Source organism: Ochlerotatus camptorhynchus, unplaced genomic scaffold (assembly GCF_037179485.1).
Source record: "Ochlerotatus camptorhynchus isolate MF236.1 unplaced genomic scaffold, CSIRO-AGI_Acam_v1.1 ptg000021l, whole genome shotgun sequence".
Taxonomy (NCBI): domain Eukaryota; kingdom Metazoa; phylum Arthropoda; class Insecta; order Diptera; family Culicidae; genus Ochlerotatus; species Ochlerotatus camptorhynchus.
In genome coordinates this window covers 2,385,899-2,411,429 of record NW_027040513.1, presented here as the reverse complement: position 1 = coordinate 2,411,429, position 25,531 = coordinate 2,385,899, and the positions used below count along the sequence as shown (strand labels likewise).

General features: G+C 39.5%; 2 protein-coding genes across 3 annotated transcripts in view; both read right to left on the bottom strand.

Annotated features, from left to right (window-relative positions):
* LOC135703833 (potassium voltage-gated channel subfamily KQT member 1-like) overlaps window positions 1–25,531 on the bottom strand; it is a 745,326-nt gene that overhangs the window by 28,393 nt on the left and 691,402 nt on the right. For both annotated transcript variants that reach the window (XM_065225170.1, XM_065225162.1), the window contains one exon: window positions 11,429–11,765. In XM_065225170.1, coding sequence (XP_065081242.1) covers window positions 11,429–11,765 — 337 coding nt within the window. The remainder of the gene's footprint in view (window positions 1–11,428; window positions 11,766–25,531) is intronic.
* Window positions 1–25,531, bottom strand: part of LOC135703351 (uncharacterized) — a 416,348-nt gene that overhangs the window by 238,171 nt on the left and 152,646 nt on the right. The gene's annotated exons all lie outside the window — the stretch shown is intronic.

Sequence of the window (25,531 nt, the reverse complement as noted above, 5' to 3'; positions counted from 1 at the left end):
TGTTTTCAAATCGGGTCCTGATTAGCCTCCCAAAGTTACAACTCATTTGGTTAGAAACAGACTTCGCACAAACCATTTAAAAGTTCACATGTAAATTACTATGGGAAATCTCATTTTTTTTGTTAATTGCCTTTTTGTCTTTTTCCATATTCAGCTGTAAAACAGTTCGATAGCCATTCTTATAGAAATTTTCTCAGCTACAACTTTGCTGAACATTGTGTCTATGTAAAATGAGACAGGAAAAAGTTATTAATTATTTAAGAGATTGGTAAACTTATGACATGATCAAGCAGCTGCTCTGTAGGCAACACTGTATTTTGCAGTGTGACATAGTAGCCATGATTTTTGTGTCCTATTCAACGCCCCAGAAACACCAATGTTGCCTGCTGAGCAGTTGATTGAGCATGATCATAAGACATCAGCGCATTGAACCATTGATAACTTTCGATCCTTGTATTAAATCAAAAAGTGGTCTTCAGCAAAGTAGCTGGGAAAATTTCCTACAAGTACAGTTGAAAGTTTTAGAAGCAGACCGATAAGGTGTATTATTAGAAGGACATGAACAAAAATCTTGGTTTTACCATAGTAATTCCCATACAAACTTTAAATGGTTTGTGCCATCTCAGTTTCTCACCAAATGTGTTCAAATTTTGAGAGGTTAGTCAGGATCCGATTTGGAATCGTTTAAGTACTGTGGAGCGAAAATTTCAAATTTTGCATCACTCTAATACTCCATAAGTTCGCAGCCCACCAATATCGAACACACATTTTGTAAACCAAAAATGATCTTTAAACTCAGAACTGGCTTTTAAACGCCAAAAAACATGAATGATTGGCTAAAACCTTAAATCAAAAAGAGATTTACCTAAAACTGATTTTTTTTTAGGAGGCATTTGTAGTAATGTATTTCACGTAATCTGGAGTGTCATGAGACAATTGAACAATAATATTAAAAAAAAATGCTTTGAAAATTGTTATAATACACAATAAAATAATGCGCTGATAATAAAATAGTGCCACTAATATTTGAAAAGTATCTATGAAATAAAACCAATTTCGATTAAAACTGTCATCACTTATATCGATTGGGGGAATCGATATCAATGAATACAGTTTTAATCGAAGTTGGTTTTATTTTCTAACGCATAGATGTTAAATCGGAATTCGTCACAGCTTCGAACGAAATTCAAGAACTTCAAATGAAAAACAGACATCATTTCTAACAACATTGATAGCATTTGTACCATGCATTTAACTCCACTTATAACAAAATCAGTTTCAGCTTTCAAACTACACTCTACATCGAATTTGGTCAAGGCAACGATGGATCGAGTGATGTGCGTTGTTCGAGTATCGGGAACACTCTCGAGTCTACTTTGGACTCTCCGGAGGACACTCCGGTTCAATAAAATTCGCCACCGTACGAAGTTGACTATCTACAAGACGCTGATTAGATCGGTGGTCCTCTACGGCCACGAGACCTGGACTATGCTCGTGGACGATCAACCGCCCTTGGTGTTTTCGAACGGAAGGTAATGCGTACCATCTACGGTGGAGTGCAGATGGATGACTGAACGTGGAGGAGGCGAATGATCCACGAATTGCACCAGCTGCTGGGAGAACCATCCATCGTCAGCATTTCAAAAAATAGGTGACTACGGTGGGTTGGGCACGTCGTAAGAATGCCGCATGACGTCCCAGTGAAAATGGTTCTTGAAAGCAACCCAACAGGACCAAGAAGAAGAGGCGCGCAGTGGGCAAGATGGATCGACCAAATAGAAGGTTACCTGCGGACCCTTCGTAGACTAGAGATCGAGTGGAGTGGAGACCCCGAGTAGCACATTTACGTCACAATAAGTTGCAGCAACTTGTTTATGACTGATATATGTTGTATAGAAGTTGCCACAACCGATTTGTGACAAGCGTGCTACTAGGGACGTCTGCCTTAGCCTGATTGGTAAGGTAAGTTGTAAGCGAAGATAGCAAGAGAAAATTTCCAAAGCTTCTAACGCCTTGATCTCAACTTTTCACCAATTTCAATGAAAATGGACATAGCTTTAACACATAGCTGTCACAATTTATAAATTGATCATGATTTTTGTCCCAGAAGTTGGCTTCCACTGTTAATGACATTAATTTAAAAAGATATAAAACTCCAATGCCAACTTTTAACTATATTGGTCTCAACCCTCTACCGGCTACTGCACAGTGCTCCAAACGGCGAAAAACGTGATCGTGTGAGATTACGCAAAATCCTTTGACTTTAGGTATATAGTGTCCTCAGAGAAGTTTTAAGGCATAATTGGCGCCATCTTTTGACGGCAGCTATTTTGTGATCAATCCCCCTAAAAGTGGGATCCAACACTAATTTTTTTTTATAAAGTTGAGATAGAAGGTTTGTGTATTGAGCAAAGTTGTACATTATGTAAATACAAACAACTTTGCTGAAGACATAAACCTTCTATCTTTTTGCTCAATTGATCTATAAAGCGTTTTTTGTGGACGTGCCCCTTAAATCATATTTTTTTACCATAACTTTTTCTATGTATTTTTTACAGGTTTTCAATGTTCTAAGAACGTCTTTGTATTGTTAAAATACATGTTTCTGTACAACATTATTTCTCGCTATTTCCTATATACTTGGAGATATTTGGGATTTTTCAATAAAATTTGCCTATTTTTTAACTCAAATATTTCATAAGGTGGCAAATGGTGGCAGATCAAACAACTTACATTTGAAAGTACAACAAAAATGCTGCAAAATCATGCCAGAGTTGTCTACATCGGACTACATCCGGAAAAGTTACAGCTGTTTTAAAAAGGGATCAAAATCAATTGAATATTTGATCTCATTCAAAAAGCGACAATCGAGATAATGTGACTATCTGTCTGGTATGTTTATAAAGATCTTAATTCTTCGTTAGATCATTTTCCAAAGCTTTATGAACATTCTTGTATTGATATGTTGCGTTAATGACACTCTCTTTTGAATTAAAATAAAAAATAAAATCCGCTTTTTATGTTGCTTTATTCACTATCAGTATCGTCAGAATCAGACCCAGTACTTGACTCGTTCATATCTAGTAGGAATCGAGCATCATTAGAAAATAACTTATTTGGCTTGCACGTACTAATCCTATTCATTGTAATGAATGGATCAGACAACTCAAGCAATCGATGCAGCAGATCGGTATTCGTTGCCACCCGAGAAATTTTCCTTGAATGGAACGCTCGTGTCTGTCGGATGACTTTTTCATCGATTCTTGTGCCTCCTCGGAAAGTTGACCAATGGGCACCATAAATTGGTTGATGATTCTCGAACCATGTAACAGGATTTTGTGCACAGAGGCAGGCAAGTAGAACTACGGATACAGGTGGACTAGTTTTCGTGCCGTTTCTATACAGTAAATATCGAATTTTCCACATTGACTGTACGACCAGAAGCCAGAACTTGCAAAAATGTACCACATCGCTGAATCACATGTAAGTCTAGAACTAGATAATGAAAAATGCGTGCTGAAATAAAGAAAAGTATAAACTGATATATATTAACCTAAGATTTCTGTAGACTTTTTTGCATCTCTGAAAAATTTGACGAGCTGTGTTACCGTCGTTTGACGTTCCTGCGCCAGTCGAACGCGGTTTGTCGATTATTAATCCAACTTCCTTTTTGAACCGATTCTGTATTGTCTTCTTCCGTTCTTTCATCCTTTCAATTTCAACTCCTTGAATTCGCCATTTTTCTATATCAAACCTATACGAAACATGTAGGAAAAATTCCATAAATCGAATCCAGGCGTGAAGAGACGATAGTCCGAATTGGAACGTTGTTTCATCAGCAACGCGTATTTGAACATCTTCAATTTGGTTCATCTGTTTCGGAGTTGCACCACAAACGTAACATCTTTGAGAGGATGCTGTAGATGTGATAGCATTACAAACTTTCCCGTCAATCATTGTTAAAACCATGCTGTATTCCACAATCACAGTTTTCCCATTTATGCTCGTTTTGAATGGAACAAGATCTGCTATTTCACGATCAACAATTTGTTTTTCGGTTACCGATACTTCTGTTGTTTCTTTGATCAACTGCATTCTTAATGGCCGACAGAACCGAGTTGATGATGGGGTGGGATTTTGAAAAACAATTTTTCCGTTAATTCCGCCTTTATCGGGACAATTGACGTTAAAAACATGTGCGAATCTGATGCATCTTCGTCCGTTGTAAACCGTTGTTTATATTGGCTGTGATCGCAGCTTCCGTCAAACCCCCATTTCACAATCATTTCCACTTTTAAAAGGTCATCGGCGGAAAGCTCTTTCACTATATCTGCAGAAGATTGCAAAATTCGTAAAGTAGTGTGATCCAAGAGTTGTTGCAGTTGTACTTCAATTAAAGTTTCGCTAACATTAATATATTCCTGATCAGGGTAACATTGTTGTCTTGCTGCTAAAACCTTATGGTACGAAGGATATAATTGCGCATTTCTCAATCTTGCACCCTTTCGAATGTTGATGTATTGAGATTTTGTCAAATCCGGTTCAATAATCAAAGCTAACGCTTCCGAGTCAGAGAATGGAACTATTTCCAGAAGTTTCGATGATTTCCAGGATTTTAAAATTTTTGTCGCACGAGTTGGGGAAGTTTGTGTGGCTTCTTTGATAATAGAAGCAGCATCATTTTGCCCAGTTGAACGCAATGACATTTGTGCAGCATAGGTCAACTCATCAGCATTATGAGCTGAGCGAAGCACCGCTGTTCTACGTGTTTTCACACAGTCTGAGGTTTCGACAAACGCTTTAATTATTTTGTGTGTAACATTGGACGTTGATGTAATGTTTTTACGGATATGTTGCGGTAAAAAAAAATGGTTTGTCAAAATAAGCAACGTTATTTTCTGAACTCTAGCCATTGTGCCACAGCTGGCTGAAATATTTGCAAATGTTATCCAAGTAATTTTCAATCTCTGACATAACATCAACAAGTTCTGCATCTATTTCAAGACATCGTGTCATTTCTTTAACCAATAAACCCAATTTTGTTTTTTTCACCTTCCGCATTTTTCCAAAGCAGAAACACCTGACGATAATCCATTTCTCCTGCAGATACTGATAGAACATTTTAGTATAATATAAGTAAATAATGTGTTACCATATTAATGTTATTGAAAAGCATTCAAATTATGCTGAACGCCAGAATAGAAGAAAATATCTGAAGAATCATTATAATATATTTAACGGAGAGTTAAGAAGTTATTTCGGCTGAATTTAAGAAAACTTAGAGCACTTCACAAAAAACACTTCCGAGCACTACGGATGAAAGCTCCTTCCAAAGTGAACTTCAAGCCGTGGTTTTACAAAGAGCATTGTACTATCGGATATAATTGAACAAGTGTGCGTGAGATACTTTTTATACACATCAAACTAAACCAATAAAAATCTAAACAATAGAGATTGCTGACAGCTCTCTTACCACCACAAACGTAGCCGACACGTGGTTTGTGATCAACCTAATGTCGTTTTCGTTTTTGTGGTGTAGCTACACCGGTGCTACGCTGCCGTACACCGAAATATTTTAGGGTGTAGATATAGGATGCACCTTTGTTTATGAACAAATGATGTTGAGCTGTCAAAGACTTGCGCTTATTCCTGCTTACACTACACCAGTGCTACACCGCAAAAACGAAAACGACATAAAACACTTTCCCTGCAGAAATATTGCTCATAAACCGAGCCACCGAAGGTGCTGTCGGGTTGATGTGAACTTGCCAGTACATGGCGGTTCGGTAATGAGCACTTTTTCCAGCTGGGAAATCTTCGCTCAATTTTGTGATCATCTTAGAAACTGACAGACCGACCAGAAAAAGTATGGCGACATGCTTCTGTCATAGCTTTTTGCAATGGGTGCAGCAAACTCTATTTAACCTTTTGCAAACATGGCATCACTGTTGTGTGAAATGATTGTACATTTGGTTTTGTATTTAATTAACTCAGGAGATGTGTTTTTCTTTTTTTTTTGTATTCATGGCAATCCTTACGGGAAAGAAAATTGAATAGCTGAATGTTGCTATTCGAATGAGATCAAATATTCAATAGGCGACATTTGATTTTGAACCCCCCTTAAAACAGCTGTAACTTTTCCGGATGTAGTCCGATGTAGACAACTCTGGCATGATTTTGCAGCATTTTTGTTGTACTTTCAAATGTAAGTTGTTTGATCTGCCACCATTTGCCACCTTATGAAATATTTGAGTTAAAAAATAGGCCAATTTTATTAAAAAATCCCAAATATCTCCAAGTATATAGGAAATAGCGAGAAATAATGTTCTACAAAAACATGTATTTTAACAAAACAAAGAAGTTCTTAGAACATTGAAAACCTGTAAAAATTACATAGAAAAAGTTATGGTAAAAAATATGATTTAAGGGGCACGTCCACAAAAAACGCTTTATAGATCAATTGAGCAAAAAGATAGAAGGTTTATGTCTTCAGCAAAGTTGTTTGTATTTACATAATGTACAACTTTGCTCAATACACAAACCTTCTATCTCAACTTTATAAAAAAAAATGAGTGTTGGATCCCACTTTTAGGGGGATTGATCACAAAATAGCTGCCATCAAAAGATGGCGCCAATTATGCCTTAAAACTTCTCTGAAGACACTATATACCTAAAGTCAAAGGATTTTGCGTAATCTCACACGATCACGTTTTTCGCCGTTTGGAGCACTGTGCACTGTTTTCTCCATTTCAAGCTGAACATTGCATTAGGTCCTAAGTAACATTGATCGATTCTCTTTCTCGACTTTCTCTTTCGTTAATAACTTGAGCACATAACCGATTCTTGTTGTGTTTGTCCTATTAGATGCTAGATACAAGCTTCTACACTGAAAATGTATTTTCGTTATTTCTCTGAAAACCGTTTCGTAAAAATGAATATCGTACATACAACACATCTTTCATAAATGGTACGAAACATTCGTTTTTCCTGTCATCTGGCGCAATGTAAATATTACACCTTATTCGTATAATATACAAATACATCTTCGTACAATCAAACCAACAACTGCGCTTATTGTCTCCTAAAGTGCTGATTGTGTGTTGGTGATGGGACATTTTTTTTAGAAATATTGTCGGTTTGACCAATACATGCGAGCAACAACAATAAATCAAATTACTCGTCGCGGTGGTTTTATGTTAGAGAAAAAAAAATACCACTTCTTAATTGAGCAGTTAATAATTGAGAGCTTTCTATGCCAACTTATGCATGAATTTGTACATTATGCGGCGAGCCCAATGCTACTTTCTAACCAGAAGATGTTTTAGACCGAACACAGAATCGAACCCTTTGCCTCCATCTTGGTAATACCGTAACTTTACTGTCTGGGCTATCTGAGGGTACATTATCATATATCACTGGTGTCTTGAGGCATAAAATCTCTGATCACGCTTTCCTTTGGAATAGATCCTCGGTCCATGAGTTCATGGATCGATAGGTAGGGTTCAGGAGCTGCCTCCCTGGTGTCAGCAGCAATGGTACTCAGTACAGAAAATAAGATCGATGGAAAGCAAATCAAGGAAAAAAATGTTAAAGTAGTGATAAACAAAAACGACAAACAGCTGCTAAAATGAACAAAAACCTCACCACCTTTCCGAAGACGAGTTATCCACTGATCTGCAGGGATTATTTAAATATAAACGATGGATGCAGTTCATTCAAAAATGAGCTTTCACTCTATGGGTTTATTGGAAGCTACATAAATTGCATTGCATAAAGACATTTATTTTGCGATCTAGTTAGTTAGTTTTTCACAGGATCCTGGATCCCTAGAGTTTCTGGAATTTCGAAAAATAACACGTAACAGTATCAGAGTGTGATCTAACGTTGGTGCAAGGAAAATACGGAAAAGTAAAGCGAGTCATTAGTGAAATTCCCTGTAGAGTAAGGCATCGACATTTACACAGGTTTGTGAGGTGTATATATGAACGTGGAGAAGGAGATTTTATCCTCGCATAATTTCCTCAATCGGAATATATTATTTTCGGGGTATAAGAGTAATTGCTTCCTATGTATGGTGACGAGCCACCAGATGAATTCCGGTCCCAAGTGAAAGGCTCTTAAACAGCAGCAGCAGCAGCTATAAATGCAACCGGAAAAAAGCAGGATGAAGAAAAACAGTACCATAATGGCAGCACTTCATTCGCTGGAAACAGAGAAAGCAATAGAAGTGATGAAAATCGACGTGGCGACCCCGGTGACCAAAAACTAAACCGACCTGGTGCCAGTGCTAGCGAGTGTGGCAGTTCTAACGAAACTAGCTTCATACAATGTACAAATCTATTTCGTTGCAGAAAACAACGAATAAATTCGTAGAACAAACGAGCGATTTCGTTGTATAAACGAAATTTTATTTTCTGTGTATTATTGATGCTGTCAATACCTGTGAATGTCTTTACATGGCCGTGGTGATACAAGGAGAAAGTTGACGAAGAGAATCTGTCAATGTTTCTTAGGACCTAATGCAATGTTCAGCTTGATTTTTTTTCATTCTGCATGCTTTCTTTCGAAAGGCCTCCTTGAAATTTTCAGGGAATGTAATAGAATATATATATAAGTTTGGTTTACGTATCTGTATTTCACTCTATTTCGTCACTAAACCCAAATACCCGATAAGGTTTTGAACAACGGTTGAATCAACATTTTTTTCTGCTTTCAACCATGATTTATTTTCAACATTTCCTGCTCCGTAGTGACAACTCTTGGATGCTTACGGAGTTCATGCTCCATTATAGCCCAGTATCTTTCGATCGGCCGCAACTCCGGTGTGTTTGGGAGATTGAGAATCCCCCCGCATTAAATTGACCCCATTCGTCTGGTAGCACTCCAGAACGTCCTTGGAGTAGTGACAAGAGGCTAGATCGGGCCAAATCACCTGCTAAATCATGAATTTCTGTGGGAACTTCGACATTTGCTGCTTCCTGATGGACTTTAAATCTTCGAAATTGCCTTTCGCAGTCACATACTGGTTTCTCGGATTGTTTTTTTTTCATAATGGCCCATCACTAGCCCCGCACCAAAAAGCTCTTTTGAGCCCCCTGGTAGTGGACTCATCTAATACTAAAAGCACTCAAAAAATTCCACACGTTTGATCGAAGTGTTTAAACACTTGATTTTTTAAATGCACAATCACATTTACCTTAAGTGTATTTCACATTGGTTCAATGTGTTATATACGTTAATTTATAGTGTATCAAATTTTGAAATGTTGAAAATCTTTCACTATCTATACAAATGTATTGTACATTGAATCACACCACTGTTCAAAAAAGATGGATTTAAAGTGTTTTGCATTTCAATGCGCTGTGAATTGCTTGCTCAGAAAGGTAAACATCGAAAACAAGACTTGTGACTTTATCCTATCAATCCCCTCATATATGAGAACAACGGTGGCACAGTGGAATTTTTCCCCCGTTTTCCAGGGATGTCCATAGAATCTTGAAAGAAGTCTCAGTACTGCTGGGGGATTTTGATACGTATTAACCCTAAATATGCTATCAGATCTGGACCGATGTATGATTGGCTTAGCGCAATAGTATAGGATTTATAGGAACGGAACAATGCAGTCAGAAATGCAATTACATTCTATTCCACGAGTTCAACCAAGCACATTCCCGATTCCTTCATTTAGCAGATGCATTTCTGTTATCATCCTTCTATTGAAATTTCATCACAAGAGGCTCCGGTGCGATAGGTGGCCTACCGATCTGCCAACTGTAAGGCCTTGCTGAATTTCGAAAATTTGATTCGCGGTAGAGTGAGTTTCAATTGACTCCGCGATTTCCGCTTGACGACCCTAAGCAATGTAAGAGCCCATGGTCATGCAGACCTTACTACAACCGCAGGGTTTTTCAATAATTTAATTGCTTTATTAGCGAGATTTACAACTAGCTACAACTTACAATTTAAATTTGGCTCACTACTTGACTAGCCTATTGCTCTCCAGCAAATTGTTCAACGTACCCCATTCTAGTCTAAATTCTAGTACAGCACTATGTTTGTTTTGATTCGCTATGAAAGTTTGACAGACAAAATGAGGGGTTCGTATGTTTCGAGGGGTGCATCGATTAGCTTGGGACCGAAGAGAGTACCAGAGCTGCGAATGAGATCATATCTGAATCACACTTTAAATGTATGAATATATGTAGTCTGGACCATCAACCATCAACATCAACACTAGATTTATGACCAAATTATGGACAAGCAGTAATAATTGTACAACTGGGAGCCTCACAGATTTCCGGAATCGAATCCAGCTTAGTACTCGACGCGTTGATTACATATCCGTAGTTCATATTTCCGTCCCTTTGAGTTCTTTGTTTGCTTTAGTTGGAGAGGATTCCAAAGGAAGCTGGTGAAAATTTCTACCACCATCTTCCACCTTCATTTCTACACACCCGCAAAGAATCAGTTATTCAAAGGGACATCGAGTCAGAATTTGCTTCAACATAGGTTTGATGACTTCCAGTTTCTCTTTCACCTCCAACTCCGAAAATGAAAATTTAATCACAACCACAAATGCCATTATATGAAGTTCAATAAAAAAATTCTGCACTTCTACGAAGTTTACTGTAAGTCAACGATGTTCACTGAGCTTCCACAAAGTTCGCTGAACTTTTACTAAGTTTACTGAAATCCTATAAAATTTGCTGCACTTCTAGAAAGTTCTCTGAAACCAAATGATAAACTTCTACGAATTACTTGACTTTTAAAATAGTCCCTGAACTTCTGTTAAGCCTGGCCTTGGAATCAACCGGTGGGTCGCGACCCGTTGATTGAGAAACGCTGCTGTAGCAGAATGAATCCCACCTGTACCGGTTACCTGCTTGAAATTCCATTCAAGAGGGAGCACAAGACGATAAAATACATATTTGCCGTAGCAAAATGTTGCCATCATACACTCTTTTTGATCTATCTAGTTAAAATCGTTTGCCGTGTCGTTTCGAGAAAGAAGATTCCTTTACATTTGGAGTATCTATTCAGCAACCCCTTGTACTTCCACCGAACTATGGTGGGAGTCTGTGAGATCCCTTTATCTACATGTCGAGCAAACACGTCTTCGGTAGTGTAGGTACCTACCAGTCAAATTGTTTTCCGAATATTTGAACGAGAGTTGGAATGCCTGAATATTGTATACATGCTATGCTTTGGGAAATTTATTCTGATGGAGAAACGTTGTCGTTTGCCTTTTGCCGTCTTCTTTACCAAAAAAAAAATGCGATTTATCACACGAAGAAAAGCGGATCATTTTCTTCGGTACAGGAATTCCGCCCTTGGTTGTTGTTCACAGATCAATACCTTTCGCATTTTCAAAGCAATCATTTAGGAATGTTCAATAAATACCTACAGAGGGATAAAAAGGTCCACTTACCCGCCGCCCGTGGTTCCTCCATGTAGAAGACAACGTCCCCATCCGATTCACTTTTGGACAGGTTCGAATCGGCCGCCGGTGTGACCGGCGTATTGAGAGTATTCTCGCTTCCTATCAGCGCTGCTGCTGCTGGTCCCGCACTAGAACCTGGTCCCGGAGTTCCCACCGTTGCAGCGGTCGTAGCCGACGGTGGCCCAACCGTACCGGAGCCGGCATTGGCGGAAGTCAACGCTGCCGTCGCTGAGGCGTTCTTCATTCCAGGTGCTTCCATCCGGTTTCGGGACTTTCGCCGTTTCAGAACCGATGCGCCGCGTCTCGCCACCTGTACCATTAGGGTCTGAACCCGAATGTTTCAAAAAACAACAACAAACAACAAACATTGATACACATCTAGGGCGGGTACGACACGCAGGCCAAATGGGGGGGAAGTGGGGGCGTCCCCTGTGTGGGTGTGTATGTGCGTATGTGCGATTTGCATAGGCGAGGAAGTAGGAAACGAGTGGAGAGTTTGGAAAAAGAGTGGCTGAAGCTAAAGTCGAAGAAGATATTTGATTGAAGGAAGTGAAATATTGGGGGAAACGTTGGTCTCAAATTTCCATTAATTGTAAAATAACCTAAGGAATATAATTTTATATTTGGTTAATTCCCTGAAAGTAACTGGCATCGGAATCAATTTTTCAAATATCATGATAGATTGACAAAAACGGTAGCCCATAGATTTAGGCCATGCGACGTCTAGTTTTCAGATTTGCAATTACAAAACTGATGATGTACTAAAAAATATTCCATACGATTTGACTGGTAGCAGAACGTCATTATCATGTTTCACATCATTTCCATCTGCTGGTCGACCGTCACGTAAATTCATCAATCGTGACGAAGTTTTCAGCACTGAAAGAGGAAACATTTCAAAGCAAACTGCTGTCAAAACATTCCAGATCTGACCGCTAGGAACACTGCAGGAAAATAAACAGTGTGTCCAGATATTAAATGACTCAAGCTTTAGAGAAAGGTCTGAAGAGGGTAGATTGATAGTTCCGTTAGAGTACGGCAGTATGAAAACTCCATAGAAGTTGAAAATGAGCGAAGGGCCATTAGGTAGAGATGAAATGTCGCTAGAACTATCCCACAGCCGTAGACAGTATATGAGGAAGTCAAACGCGCACTTTTTTGTCTGTAAATTTGAAAAAAAAAACTACTTCAAGTCTGCTTATCCATTAATGTATGAGTTAGGAAAAGAAGTGTGCGTTTGACTAGTACTATCGCATTAATGGTCCTTCGCGTATTTTAAACTTCTATTCAATTTTCATACTGACGCACTCTAAAGCTGGGTTTAGACAGGGCAAGTCAATTGATCAATTCAGTTGAATTCAATTGGCTTGAAAAGTTGAACCTGGTTCAACTTTTTTCAATTCAAGTGAGTTGATCAAGTCAATTGAATGGCATGGTTTACACGTTCAATTTGCGTTCAAGTCAGTTGAATTCAACTGACTTGATCAATTGACTTGCCCTGTTTAAACCCAGCTTAACGGAACTAACAATCTACTATCTTCAGACCTTTCTCTAGCTAATAAATTATCACACTTTTGATCATTTGCGGAATATCAGAAAATTTAGAAAAAATCAGGAAAGATTCAAACGCTCAGGGAAGTCCAAAAAAGTTCAGGGAGAATGGGGCCGTGCATAAATTTTGGAGCAAAGCAATTTTTGACAATGTTTCCATAACAATAAAAAATATCCATTTGTATTGTCCATATGGCTCATTGTCCTACGAAAAAATTAAGAATGGGAAATTTTTATCGATGGGCAGAATCTTTAGAGCCATAGGCCAACGTTAGAGCCATTCACCCTGCAAGATGAAATCAAAGAATTTTTTACAGTACTTGAAACCAACGCTTTTATTTAATGTGCTGTAAATGAAATCGTACCGAAACCACAATTGCGCAGACCGTTGAAACTGATAACTCCAGCCGGAGTTCAGAGAAACAACTTTCATCACCTTTAAAAATATTGCATACATGCACTAACCACCATACAAAAATCCTTCAACTTTCAGACTACGAGAACCTTCCTATGTATACAATTTAACTAATAAGCAGTCAACAAGCAAGCAAACATCTACTAAATCCATTCCAGGGTTTGTAATCAAGCCAAGTAACACACTGAAGCTCTAACACTGGTGCTGAGCTGTGGAGTCCAGGAGGCAGGAAGGGAGCTGGCGCTGATGGATGAGGAAACTTTATCGACAGGGAAGATTATCCCTCTTATTTCTGCTGGATGAGTGGTTTGTTGAGATGGAAATTTTTTACGAAGGATTAGGGATGACTTTTAAATTAATTGAATTGAATTGGGCTATTGTTTTTCCTCTTGCACTCAGTGCATTGATGAAAGAAAGATTCAATGATATTAACAGAAAATACTTCTTTTAAAATCACAACCGGTGTAGAACCACACTAGCTACTTGCAATTTAGATTGAGCAAATTTCACCTGTGCTTGTGCTTGTGAAGTATGACAAACTGCCGTGATACGATGTTCGTATATGGGACAGATGTATATACTCATCCATATCTATCAGTTCATCAGATAAAGTTACTCTGCTCTAGTCTATTACGGTCGATACAGCTAACGGTAGCACGGTAGCATCAGCATCAGCATCAGCAGCATCAACTTATCCGAAACTTATGGATGCGGTGCTCTCACCTCGAGTGTCAACTAATAAATACATCCAGCTCAACCGTGCATGGCAGTCAGTGCTTGGATCATAGGCTTAGCCAGGGGATGCCACTGCCTTCCCACCTAATCTCGGCAAATTTTTTTTTTAATTTGAGATTGTTGCAAAATTGTAAAGCTCTATGTTCAAATTTTCTAAGTCTCTTAATTGATTTCAAGCAAATTGCAGAAACATAAAGCTTTTCTAAGGTCATTAACGTTATTGGGCTGTTTGGTCATGAGACCTAATTGTTGGATCCACATTGGACCATTTTGACTTATGGAAATTTTCAAGACTCCAAGACTTGGATTTTAAACAGACTTGGCCAAAATAGGCAGAATACAATGTTCGATTTTGATGTTTATAAAGGTGTTTTTGTAGTTTATTGTCTATATTCAACTGAAAAATGGGATCATAATAAACTGTGTCTCCACAGTTGACCGTTTCAGGAAAGCAAATCAGAAGCCGTTCAAAAAATGAAATCATGAAACAAATACAACTTGTGTTTATATGATTGTTATACTTATATGATTATGAAACTTCAAGAGTAATAAATTTAAACTCAATAGAGCCTGCCTATAGCGTAAAGTATAAAGGTAATTTTCATAACATTGACTGTCGTCATTGCTGCCGTAGTTTTCGATGGTGTGCCTGAAAGTACTAATTGTGATCTTACAACATATTCGTCGACAGATTGCTAAAAGTTTCCAATTATCGAAAACAATCAGTTGGAAAATTTTAATTTTAATAGCAAGTTATCAATATTTTTAGCAACTTTTCAAACCAAATACTATTCAGTCTTTAATAACACGAGAAAAGCAAAAATAATTTAATCCTAGCAAATTGATAAATGATTGCCTAATTTAATATTTTTTATCAAGAAATATAAAAACAGTCAGGTGCAAATTTCTTCCAATGTAAATGAAAAATTACAGCTGCCTTTACTCAAATATTGGTTTTTTTTTGCTATTCCATAAAAGTAAATTTTTCATCTGGAACTATACAGATTCACAAACTGGACTCCGTTGTCATTGTACCATTGTTGTACTTCCCGGCTGTAGTGACAACTAGCAAGATCTTTCCAAAAGGTCACTGGACCATCATGGATGAAGGGCAGAATTAGCTTCTGAAGACATTCGGTTTTGTAGACCTCCGAGGTCACCATTTTTGCAGTTACGAAAACCTTTGTCTTCGAGCCGCAGCTGCAAATTTCTTGCCAGATCATATATTTGCGTGCAAATTTATCCGCAACACCAAATTTGAATCTGCCAGGGACACCTCCTCGAGGCTTCGCCTTGTAAAATTTTGCGTGCGGAAGCTGTCGGAAGTCGGCTTTTGCATAGGTTTTACCATCCATAAGTATGCACCCATCGGATTTGGTCAGCAGGTTGTCAAACAGCTTCCGATTATGGGTTCTAGCTACGGTATTCTGCTTGAGTGATCGACTTGGTTGCCTACTGGCGCGGTATGCTGTAAGCATTCGAGGTAGCCTGGGTTGCTTCTGATGGACCTCACGACCTTTCCATGGAGCTGACGGATGGTAGTTCCACTCTGGCGTTTACTTTGAGGCTTACGATTCATCACCCTGTTCATTTTGAGCATGCGCCATACGGTTTTCCTAGAAAAATTCAACACTTTAGCCAGCTTGGACCACGATGCATTTTCCAGGTGATTGTGCACGATTTTTTTTTCTATGCTCCTCTTGCATGGTTACTGTCTCCAAAACAAGAGCGTTTTATAAACTGAAAAAAATATAATGTTACTGTTATTGTTGTTGTCGTCAACAAATAGACGTTGTAGATAGTGTTGGGTATGGAAAAATAATAACAATTAACATAATAACAATAAATATTGAATATATCAAAACTCGAAAGCTGAGCGTTGAGTAACGTCATACTCAATTTGAGAAGAATTAAGTTGGTGTGGAGCGAGGGGGGCGACACATCTAAATCTCAATTCTAGATGCTCAAAAAATCTCACTACTAGCGAATAAATCTTCGAAAAATCTTCTTTCATTTCTCGCATCTACTTGCATCGCGCATCATCTTTTTGTAGGAAATCTTCAAAATCCTGATAAATCTTCTTTCTATCTACTCAGCGTACGCGCAGCTAACCACAGCAAAACACAATATTTCCTGCATCGTAGATAGAGTCGCCTCCCTCGGTGTGGAGCAATAATACGATGATTTAAATAAAGGCTTGTGTGTGTCGCCTTCTGCATGATTGGACTAGTCATTTGACTAGTCTTGTAGCGCACGGTTGTGCGCTTGTTTTCCGGATGGTCTTTGTTGCGACAAATGGCCGAGACTTGCAACCTCGGTCAGGTAACGACAAAAAGCTTCCGAAAACGTCCACTCGGAGCGCTGTAATAAGCAAAAGAGTTTATCACATTTCTAAGTGGGCCATGGTTTAGTTCCCAAATAATGCAAGGGCAAATTCCAAGGTTCTTCTAAAAATAATTACAAGAGAGTTCTGATGAGAGCTCTAAGGGTATTCTGAAATGAATACCAATGGAATCGAATTTTGAGTGTACAATATCAATAAAATATGGAGTGGATTTTTTGAGAATTCTAAGGATAATCCCAAGCGCATTTCGAGAAGAATATAGAAAAGTGTGAGAAGAATTTCAAACCTTGAACATTCGAATAGAACTTTTTACAGGATTCTACATAAAATTTTATAAAATTCATGGGAATTCAAAATAGAATCACGATAGAATAAATTAATTCTTGGTTCAATCAAGTGATGGCATAAACATTTGCAAAATTATATTATTTTGCTCTAATACGCTCTCAATATCACGCGTGATATTGGAACAAAATCTTGTAATATTCTGGAGTTTGTCATGCCATGAATAATGGAAACCACGTAGAAGCTATTTACACTGACTTCAGTAAAGTATTTGACAGATTTGACAAACCATTATTACTTTTCAAGCTGTAGAAAGTAGGAATGGAAGCCGGACTTTTGAACGGGCTCCAGTCCTACTTAACAAACCGTAAGAAAATACGATTTCAAAATAAACTTTCAGAACCAATTCTAGTCACTTCTGAGGTCCCCCAGGGATCTCATTTGGGTCCACTTCTTTTTATTTTGTACGTAAACGATATTTCATTCATACTTAAGAACATTAAAGTACTTGTGCATGCAGACGACATGAAGCTCTTCATAGAAATAATCTACTCCAACTTAACGTAATAAAATTGAACGCAATAACATTTAGTAGACAAATTGTAGCTCCTTGCATAAACATACATTTTGGAAACGAAATATTAGACAAATGCTAAATTGTAAGGGACTTAGGTGTAATACTGGACACCAAACTTACATTTGTAGAACATTACAACTGGGCTTCATTAATAGGTTCAGTGGAAATTTTCAGGACCTATTCACTATAAAATTACTGTACACTACATATGTAAGACTTATTCTGGAATACTGCCACATAGTAGGGAGCTCATACACTGCCATACACGAAGAACGCATTGAATCTGTCCAAAAGCAATTTCAGTTGTATGCTATTTGACGACTAAATTGGACTGCATTACCATCCTATGAAGAACGCTGCATGCTCATCCTTTAGACCATTTGGAACTTGAAAATTATTCTATGCAAACATATGCAGAACAACTTTCGCAAAAAAATGGTCCCATAAATCGAATGATGCGCCTGTATAACATAAATTGTGAAGAAATTGGCATCACTTTATCCAGAAATAATGCATAGCATGTAAGTAAAACAGTGTAAACATTGTATGTAGTCTACTTTGATTGACGAAATAAATAAATAAATAAGTGGTGATGGAAGTATCAGGTTTGCTTTCGAGTGCAAAACTCTCTAAACTTAAACCTACTACACGGATAGAAATCTCCGTATACCTTTTGGCAAATTTCTATTGCTGATTATTCATAAAATGTATAAGTCAACTAATAAGCAGACGCTTTGCAAAAAGTTAATGAATCTCATATGACAAATTAAATGTATAAGCGTTCACACATACCTTTTATGCATTCTTACAGGACCTATGTGGTTTGTCTTATGAAATGTATAAGGCTGATGTTTTGGCAAAAATATATAAGTGAAACACATGAATAAAATAATTGATTTTCGTTTCGTGTACAGTTTGGTGATAATTGTAGCTGGTGAGTTTTGTTAGTTTGGGCTACAAAATGGTGAGTTGAAAACCTGGAAGGAGCGGAATACCTAGCCCTGGTCCTCACAAGTTCTTACTTCACGCCTCCCCGAGTCATATGACTAAAGTAAAAAAGACTACCAGCTGAAACATGGACACAGCTGGGTGACGTAGCCTGGGCAATGTTGCCAGTCCGGCAATAGCAAAGTGAAGAGGTGCGACGCGAACACTGGCGCGGTAACCATAGTACGGTGATAGAGGAAATGCTTCACCAAACCCGAACGTCTGTTCACCATGGAGGTGCGGTTCAAAACGGCGTCTGTTCTCCATGTTAGGAGTGGCTGATCATCGTCCTAGTGCCAGCGTGGGACTCTAAACAGAGCTGTGCACGATGGTCCCCGGCGAGACAGAGGGTTGGGGCAGGCCCAACAAGCCGCCCTGAAAAAACATAAAGTTGCAAATACTGAAGAAAGAAATACCGATCGGAACAATCGGTACAGACCAACGCGCGATAGGTTTATCTATGACGAACTTCAACCACGCAACTTCGAAGTCGTAGCACTGCAGGAACTTTGCTGGAGGGGACAAAAGTATGGAAAGGCGGACATCGAGCGGCTACTTTCTACCAGAGCTGTGGCACCACTAACGAGCTGGGAACCGGCTTGTAGTGCTGGGTAAGATGCGCCAACGTGTGATTGGTTGGCAGCCGATCAACGCGAGGATGTGCAAGTTTAGGATTAAGGGCCGTTTCTTCAACTACAGTATCATCAACGTGCACTGCCCACACAAAGGGAGACCCGACGACGAGAAAGAAGCGTTTTATGCGCAGCTGGAGCAGGTGTACGACGACTGTTCGCAACGGGACGTCAAAATCGTCATCGGCGACATGAATGCTCAGGTAGGACGGGAGGCAATGTATAGACCGGCAATCGGGCCAAACAGCCTACATGCCGTATCGAACGACAACGGCCAACGATGCGTGAGCTTTGTAGCCTCTTGGGTTATGGTAGTTTGAAGTACCTTTTTCCCCCGCAAGGATATCCGCAAAGCCACCTGTAGATCACCTGACCAACACACAGAAAACCAAATCGATCACGTTCTATCGACGGGAAATTCTTCTCCGACAACGTCTTCAACGTCCGCACGTACTGCAGTGCGAACATAGATTCGGACCACTTCCTAGTTGCAGTATGCATGCGCTCAAAACTCTCGACGGTGCATAACACCCGTCGAAGTCGAACGCCACGAAGCAACTACGGGACGCCGGAATTGCCCAGGACTACGCGCAGCAGCTGGAAGTTGCACAATCCACAGAAGCGCAGCTTGGCACAGCTTCTCTTGAAGATGGCTGGAGGGATATCCGTTCAGCCATAATTAGTACTGCTGCAGCGGCACTAGGTACTGCAATCCCGGACCGAAGAAATGACTGGTTTGACGGCGAATGCATACTGTTAGTAGAGGAGAAGAATGCTGCAACACCGCACGAGATTGAATGTGGAGCGATACAGACAAGCGCGGAGCAGAGAAAACTGTACTGCGTAAACGACACACGGAAGTTCTACGAGAAGCTAAATAGTTCACGCAAAGGCTACGGGCCGCAAGCCGATATGTGCAAGGACTTGAACGGTAACCTTCTCACGAACGAGTGTGAGGTGTGAGTGAGAGGTGGAAGCAGTACTATGACGAGCACCTCAACTGTGAAGCAGCAGAAAACGAAGGTGGCACGGCAACAGACCTTGGAGCACGCGCAGAAGACGACAACTTCAAGAAGTTGAGGAGGAGATCGGTCGGCTGAAGAACATCAAAGCAACTGGTGTAGATCAACTACCTAGTGAGCTATTAAAATACGGTGGTGAAGCACTGGCTAGAGCGCTGCACTGGGTAATTGCCAGGATTTGGGAGGAGGAGATATTACCGGATGAGTGGATGGAAGGTGTCGTATGCCCAATCTACAAAAAGGGCGACAAGTTGGATTGCTGCAACTACCGCGCGATCACACTGCTGAGCGCCGCCTACAAGGTACTCTCATAAATTCTATGCCACCGTCTGGCACCATTTGCAAGAGAGTTCGTGGGGCAATTCATGGGTGCCCGCGCTACCACGGACCAAATTTTCGCGATTCGGCGGGTTCTGCAGAAATGCCGCGAAGACAACGTGCCCACACATCATTTGTTCATCGATTTCAAATCCGCATACTACACAATCGAGCGAGATCAGCTATGGCAGATTATGCACGAGCACGGATTTCCGGATAAACTGACGCGATTGGTCAAGGCAACGATGGATCGAGTGATGTGCGTTGTTCGAATATCGGGGACACTCTCGAGTCCCTTTGAATCTCGAAGGGGGTTACGGCAAGGTGATGGACTTTCGTGTCTGCTATTCAACATCGCGTTAGGAGGTGTGATCAGAAGAGCTGGGATAGACACGAGTGGCACGATCTTCAGGAAGTCCATCCAGCTTCTTGGCTTCGAAGGTGACATCATGGCACGGAACTTTGAGACATCAGACTGAAGGCCGAAGCTAGACGGATTGTACTTGCCATCAACGCATCAAAGACAAAATACATGAAAGCAAGAGGTTCTAGGGAAGACAATGTTAGCCTCCCACCCCGAGTTCAGATTGACGGTGACGAAATCGAGGTGGTCGATGAGTTCGTGTATTTGGGCTCACTGGTGACCGCCGAAAATGATACCAGCAGAGAAATTCAAAGACGCATTATGGCAGGGAATCGTGCCTACTTTGGACTCCGGAGGACGCTCCGGTCGAATAAAATTCGCCGCCGCACGATGTTGACTGTCTACAAGACGCTGATTAGACCGGTGGTCCTCTACGGCCACGAGACCTGGACTATGCTCGTGGAGGACCAACGCGCCCTTGGTGTTTTCGAACGGAAGGTGTTGCGTACCATCTACGGTGGAGTGCAGATGGATGACGGAACGTGGAGGAGGCGAATGAACCACGAATTGCACCAGCTGCTGGGAGAACCATCCATCGTCCACATTGCAAAAATTGGGCGACTACGGTGTGGGGTGGGCACTTCGTAAGAAAGCCACACGACGACCCAGTGAAAATGGTTCTAGAAAGCGACCCAACAGGAACAAGAAGAAGAGGCGTGCAGCGGGCAAGGTGGATCGATCAAGTAGAAGGCGACCTGCGGACCCTTCGCAGACTACGAGGCTGGCGAAGTGTGGCCATGGATCGAGTAGAGTGGAGACGACTTCTTCGGACAGCAGAGGCCTTAGCCTGATTGGTAAGGTAAGCAAGAGTTTTGTTAGTTTGAATTTTGAAGCAACGATATCACTGCTGGTAATATTATCCGCTGTTTGTTGCTTATTGATATTTGTTAAGTAAAATCAAGCGTGATCATCGGAAGGATTGAGATTCGATTTTTTTGATATTTTTTCAACACTGGAACAATCATTTACACATTGGAAGTAAATCCTAGGATGAATTCCATGATTTTTGTTAGAAGTGTTCTGCTTAGAATTTCAAATTGATTTAAAGAAAATATCGAGGGAATCACAGAGAGATTCCAACATTTATTTTAGATGAATGGTGAAAAGAACTGTCTAAAAGAAACTAATTTTAAATCAAATTTATGTGAACATTAAGAAGAAATCCTGTAAATTTTCAAAAGATGAAACTTTTTTGAAGATACCAGTTTTCTATGTGTTATAGTTTTGGATATATTATTACCCTTTTAAATTTAGTTTTTAATCTTAATTTTTTTACGTAATATATTATAAAGCAAATAGTGAACCACACAAATGTAAACAAAGTAAAACTTCATTTTTGGCTGAAAACAGTATATAGCTGTGTGCTTTTGTTGCAAAGTTATAGCACTTTTTTATATTTATTATACCTTATATAGACAAACCGGAACACTGTCTCAACTACTCTTTTAATAGCTTAGATTTTTAATATAAATTAATGAAGGTTTGGTTAGTGTCAATTTATAAATGAGTTGAATGTTCGCGTTCTTTGCCATTTTCTATACAAAAACAAGCCAAACTGGGCTAACTGCTACTCAACTCTACATGCCACAGTTCAAACATTAGCAGTTTGGTTTGTTTTTGTATAGAAAATGGCAAAACACACGAACATTCAACGTGACCCTATTCACTCATTTATGATTTGGTGCTTCACTAATTTGTAATAAAAAGTCTAAACTTAAAAAAAAGAGTAGCTGAGTTGGCAAATTCTTCCCTCTATGCAGTCAAAAATAGGGTAATATAAAGCTAAAATCGGCTATAACCACATTCTGTCTTGAGAAAAAATATGAAGTTTTACTTTGTTTATTCTTATCTAGAGTATTTTTGGTTTGAAAAGTTAAAAGTTATATCTATAATTAAAAACTGAATTTGAAGGGGTAATCATCGAAAACGTTTTGTTGTTGTTGTGGGGAGTTGAACCACTGCGTCCATTATTTGAACTCTTGTGGTACCCCTGTTTACTGTTCGTATCATGCAAGCTGACCACCATTTAATGAGTGGACAGCTAATTGCCTGGACTCGTCCTTTCCCAGTCAGGTATGATATGGTTTATAAAACCAACTACCTTTCCAGGATTAGCAGACCATATTCCACTAGGTTGTAAGCTAACACTACGAAGAAATTTAGATCTACGCCTGTGTAATGCACCGGAACTGCAGGTTTCACGTTCTATGCTACAGAAACGGCAGATATCGCTCTGAACCCGACCAATGTTCTTCAAATGATATCTACTCGGACAGTACCCAGTTACTAGGCCAGTGTATATACTAAGAGCCCGTTTATTGAGCTCCAAGAGCTGTTTGGCATGTGTTACATTTGGAGTTGTAAATCTTTTCGACTGGTTGCACTTCGTGACGGCCATCCAGTTGTCCATCACCCTTTGTTCTTCCCAGCGTTTGAGCTCCATTTTTACCGTACAGTTTGATATTCCACAGTATGGTTCTGGGCCAATAAACGGTGAATTGGAACCTACTTTTGCGAGATCGTCTGCCCTTTTCATTCCTTTCAATGCCACAGTGTCCAGGAACCCAATATAAATATACTGAGTTCTGTTTGCACAGCTGTCGCAACAAGATAATACATTCCCAGACAATCTTTGATTTACATTTGTAAGCACGAAGCGCTTTTAGTGCTGCTTGACTGTCAGAAAAAAATACAGATATTTGCACATCTATATTTTCTCCTTAGGCAAACACTTACACATTCAAGTATGGCCACGATTTCCGCTTGAAACACTGTTGGATAATGTCCCATCGCTACTGAAATATTTGTCCCAGGGCCAAAGATTCCTGCACCTGTTTGTGTTCCAATTTTTGAGCCAACTGTGAAAAATATGATTGAGCCTTGATGAACGCTAGGACCACCGACTTCCCAATCCGAACGTTTTCACATACGTTGAAGGGAGTGTCATAATTTTCCTCTGGTTTCATTCAGTCTCCATTCATACTCATCACTGGTCCTCTTTGGAAGTATTGTAAAATGCTTAAGTGATCAACCAGGTCACCAGGCATGACTTTTTTAGACTTTTTGAGCTATAGAGCACTTCTTTCCGCTTCTAGTTGCACGTATTCATGCAAGGGCAGTAGATTGAGAATTGCATCTAATGCTTTTGATGGGGTGCTGCGCATCGCACCCGTTAGAGCAATACATGCTACTCGTTGTAGTTTTGCCAGCTTCCTCTGTGCGGTAGCCTCTTTCGTTTTTGGCCACCACACTAACGAAGCATAAGATACTTTTGGACGGATTACTGATGTGTAAATCCACATTGTCATTGCTAGTTTCAAACCCCATTTTCTACCAACAGTTTTGGAGCATAACCACAGGGCACTGGTTGCTTTGTTGATCACAGAATCACTGAGCATTCCAATTCAACTTGGAATCCAGCTTGAGCTCTTTTAGGCTGAACTTCCTCTTTCTATTAAAAGGAACGATTACTACTTTTGACGGATTAATGTTTAGGTCCTCCTTAATACACCAAGATTGGGTAAACATTAGAGCCTGTTGTATTCCTTCTGAAATAATAGCGTCAAACTTTCCTCTAACTACGACCAGTATATCATCCGCAAAGCCCACAACTTAGAAACCTTTCGAATCTAGGCTTCTTAGAAGGTCATCTACAACTAAAGACCACATTAGTGGTGAGCGGACTCCTCCTTGAGGACAGCCTTTCGTTGCCTTTACTGTTATAGATGAGCTTCCCAGCCCAGAAGTGACTCATCTTTTTGCAAGCATAGTATTAATCCAGTTGACGATGTGCCTGTCGAAGTTCCTTTTCTTCATGGCGTCCACCATAGAAGAATAGGATGCGTTGTCAAAAGCTCCTTCAATATTCAAGAAAGAACAAAGTTCGATTTCATGAACTGAAAGTGATTTTTCGATTTTAGTTACCAAAGTATGGAGAGCAGTAACTGTTGATTTTCCAGATTGATACGCAAACTGAAAATTAGATATTGGATGCGTTAACATGTAAGTTGAATTGATAAAGTAATTCAACACCTTTTCCATAGTCTTCAGTAAAATTGATGAGAGACTAATGGGCCTAAATGCTTTTGGCTGCGTTTTATCACGCCTCCCGTTTTTCGGTTTTTATATAACTCTTACCAATCTCCATTTTGATGGAATGTAGTTTAATCTTAAACTCGCCTTATAAATCTTAGTTAGAGACGGAATCAGCATTGCTTCACCGTTTTGAAGTAGTGCCGGGAATATGCCATCCACACCCGTAGATTTAAAAGGCTGAAAAGATCTCACAGCATTCTACACTCTGGCAATTGTAAAAATTTCATCAGCTATATCTGGTATGGTGTTTTTTGTTCTCTGAGACACTGGCGAGGGTTCTATAGAACATATTTCACCAAAAGAATCAGAATTATCTGATTCCACACACAATATAGAACCTGGAAAATGTGTTTCCACCATTAAATTTAAAGTTTCAGAGGGAGATTTGGTAAAAGCTCCATCATGACATTTAAGATTACCAAGTTCAATCGTATGGTCTTTCGCAAGAGTTTTCTGTAATCTCGCGACTATAGGAGTACTGTTTATATTTTTACACATTTGAATCCAAGATCGCCTCTTAGATTTCCGTATTTCACGACCCATATATCAAAAACTATTAGAAATGGAGAACTGGTATTTTGAACAAAGTTTCAAATTTCGAGTAGCTTTACAACTTTACTCATAAAAGTGCCCTTCTATCTCTTTAGTGGAAAAAGTTAAGTTGATAAAAAAATTTCATACTAGGTCATGATAAATTTCTGAAATT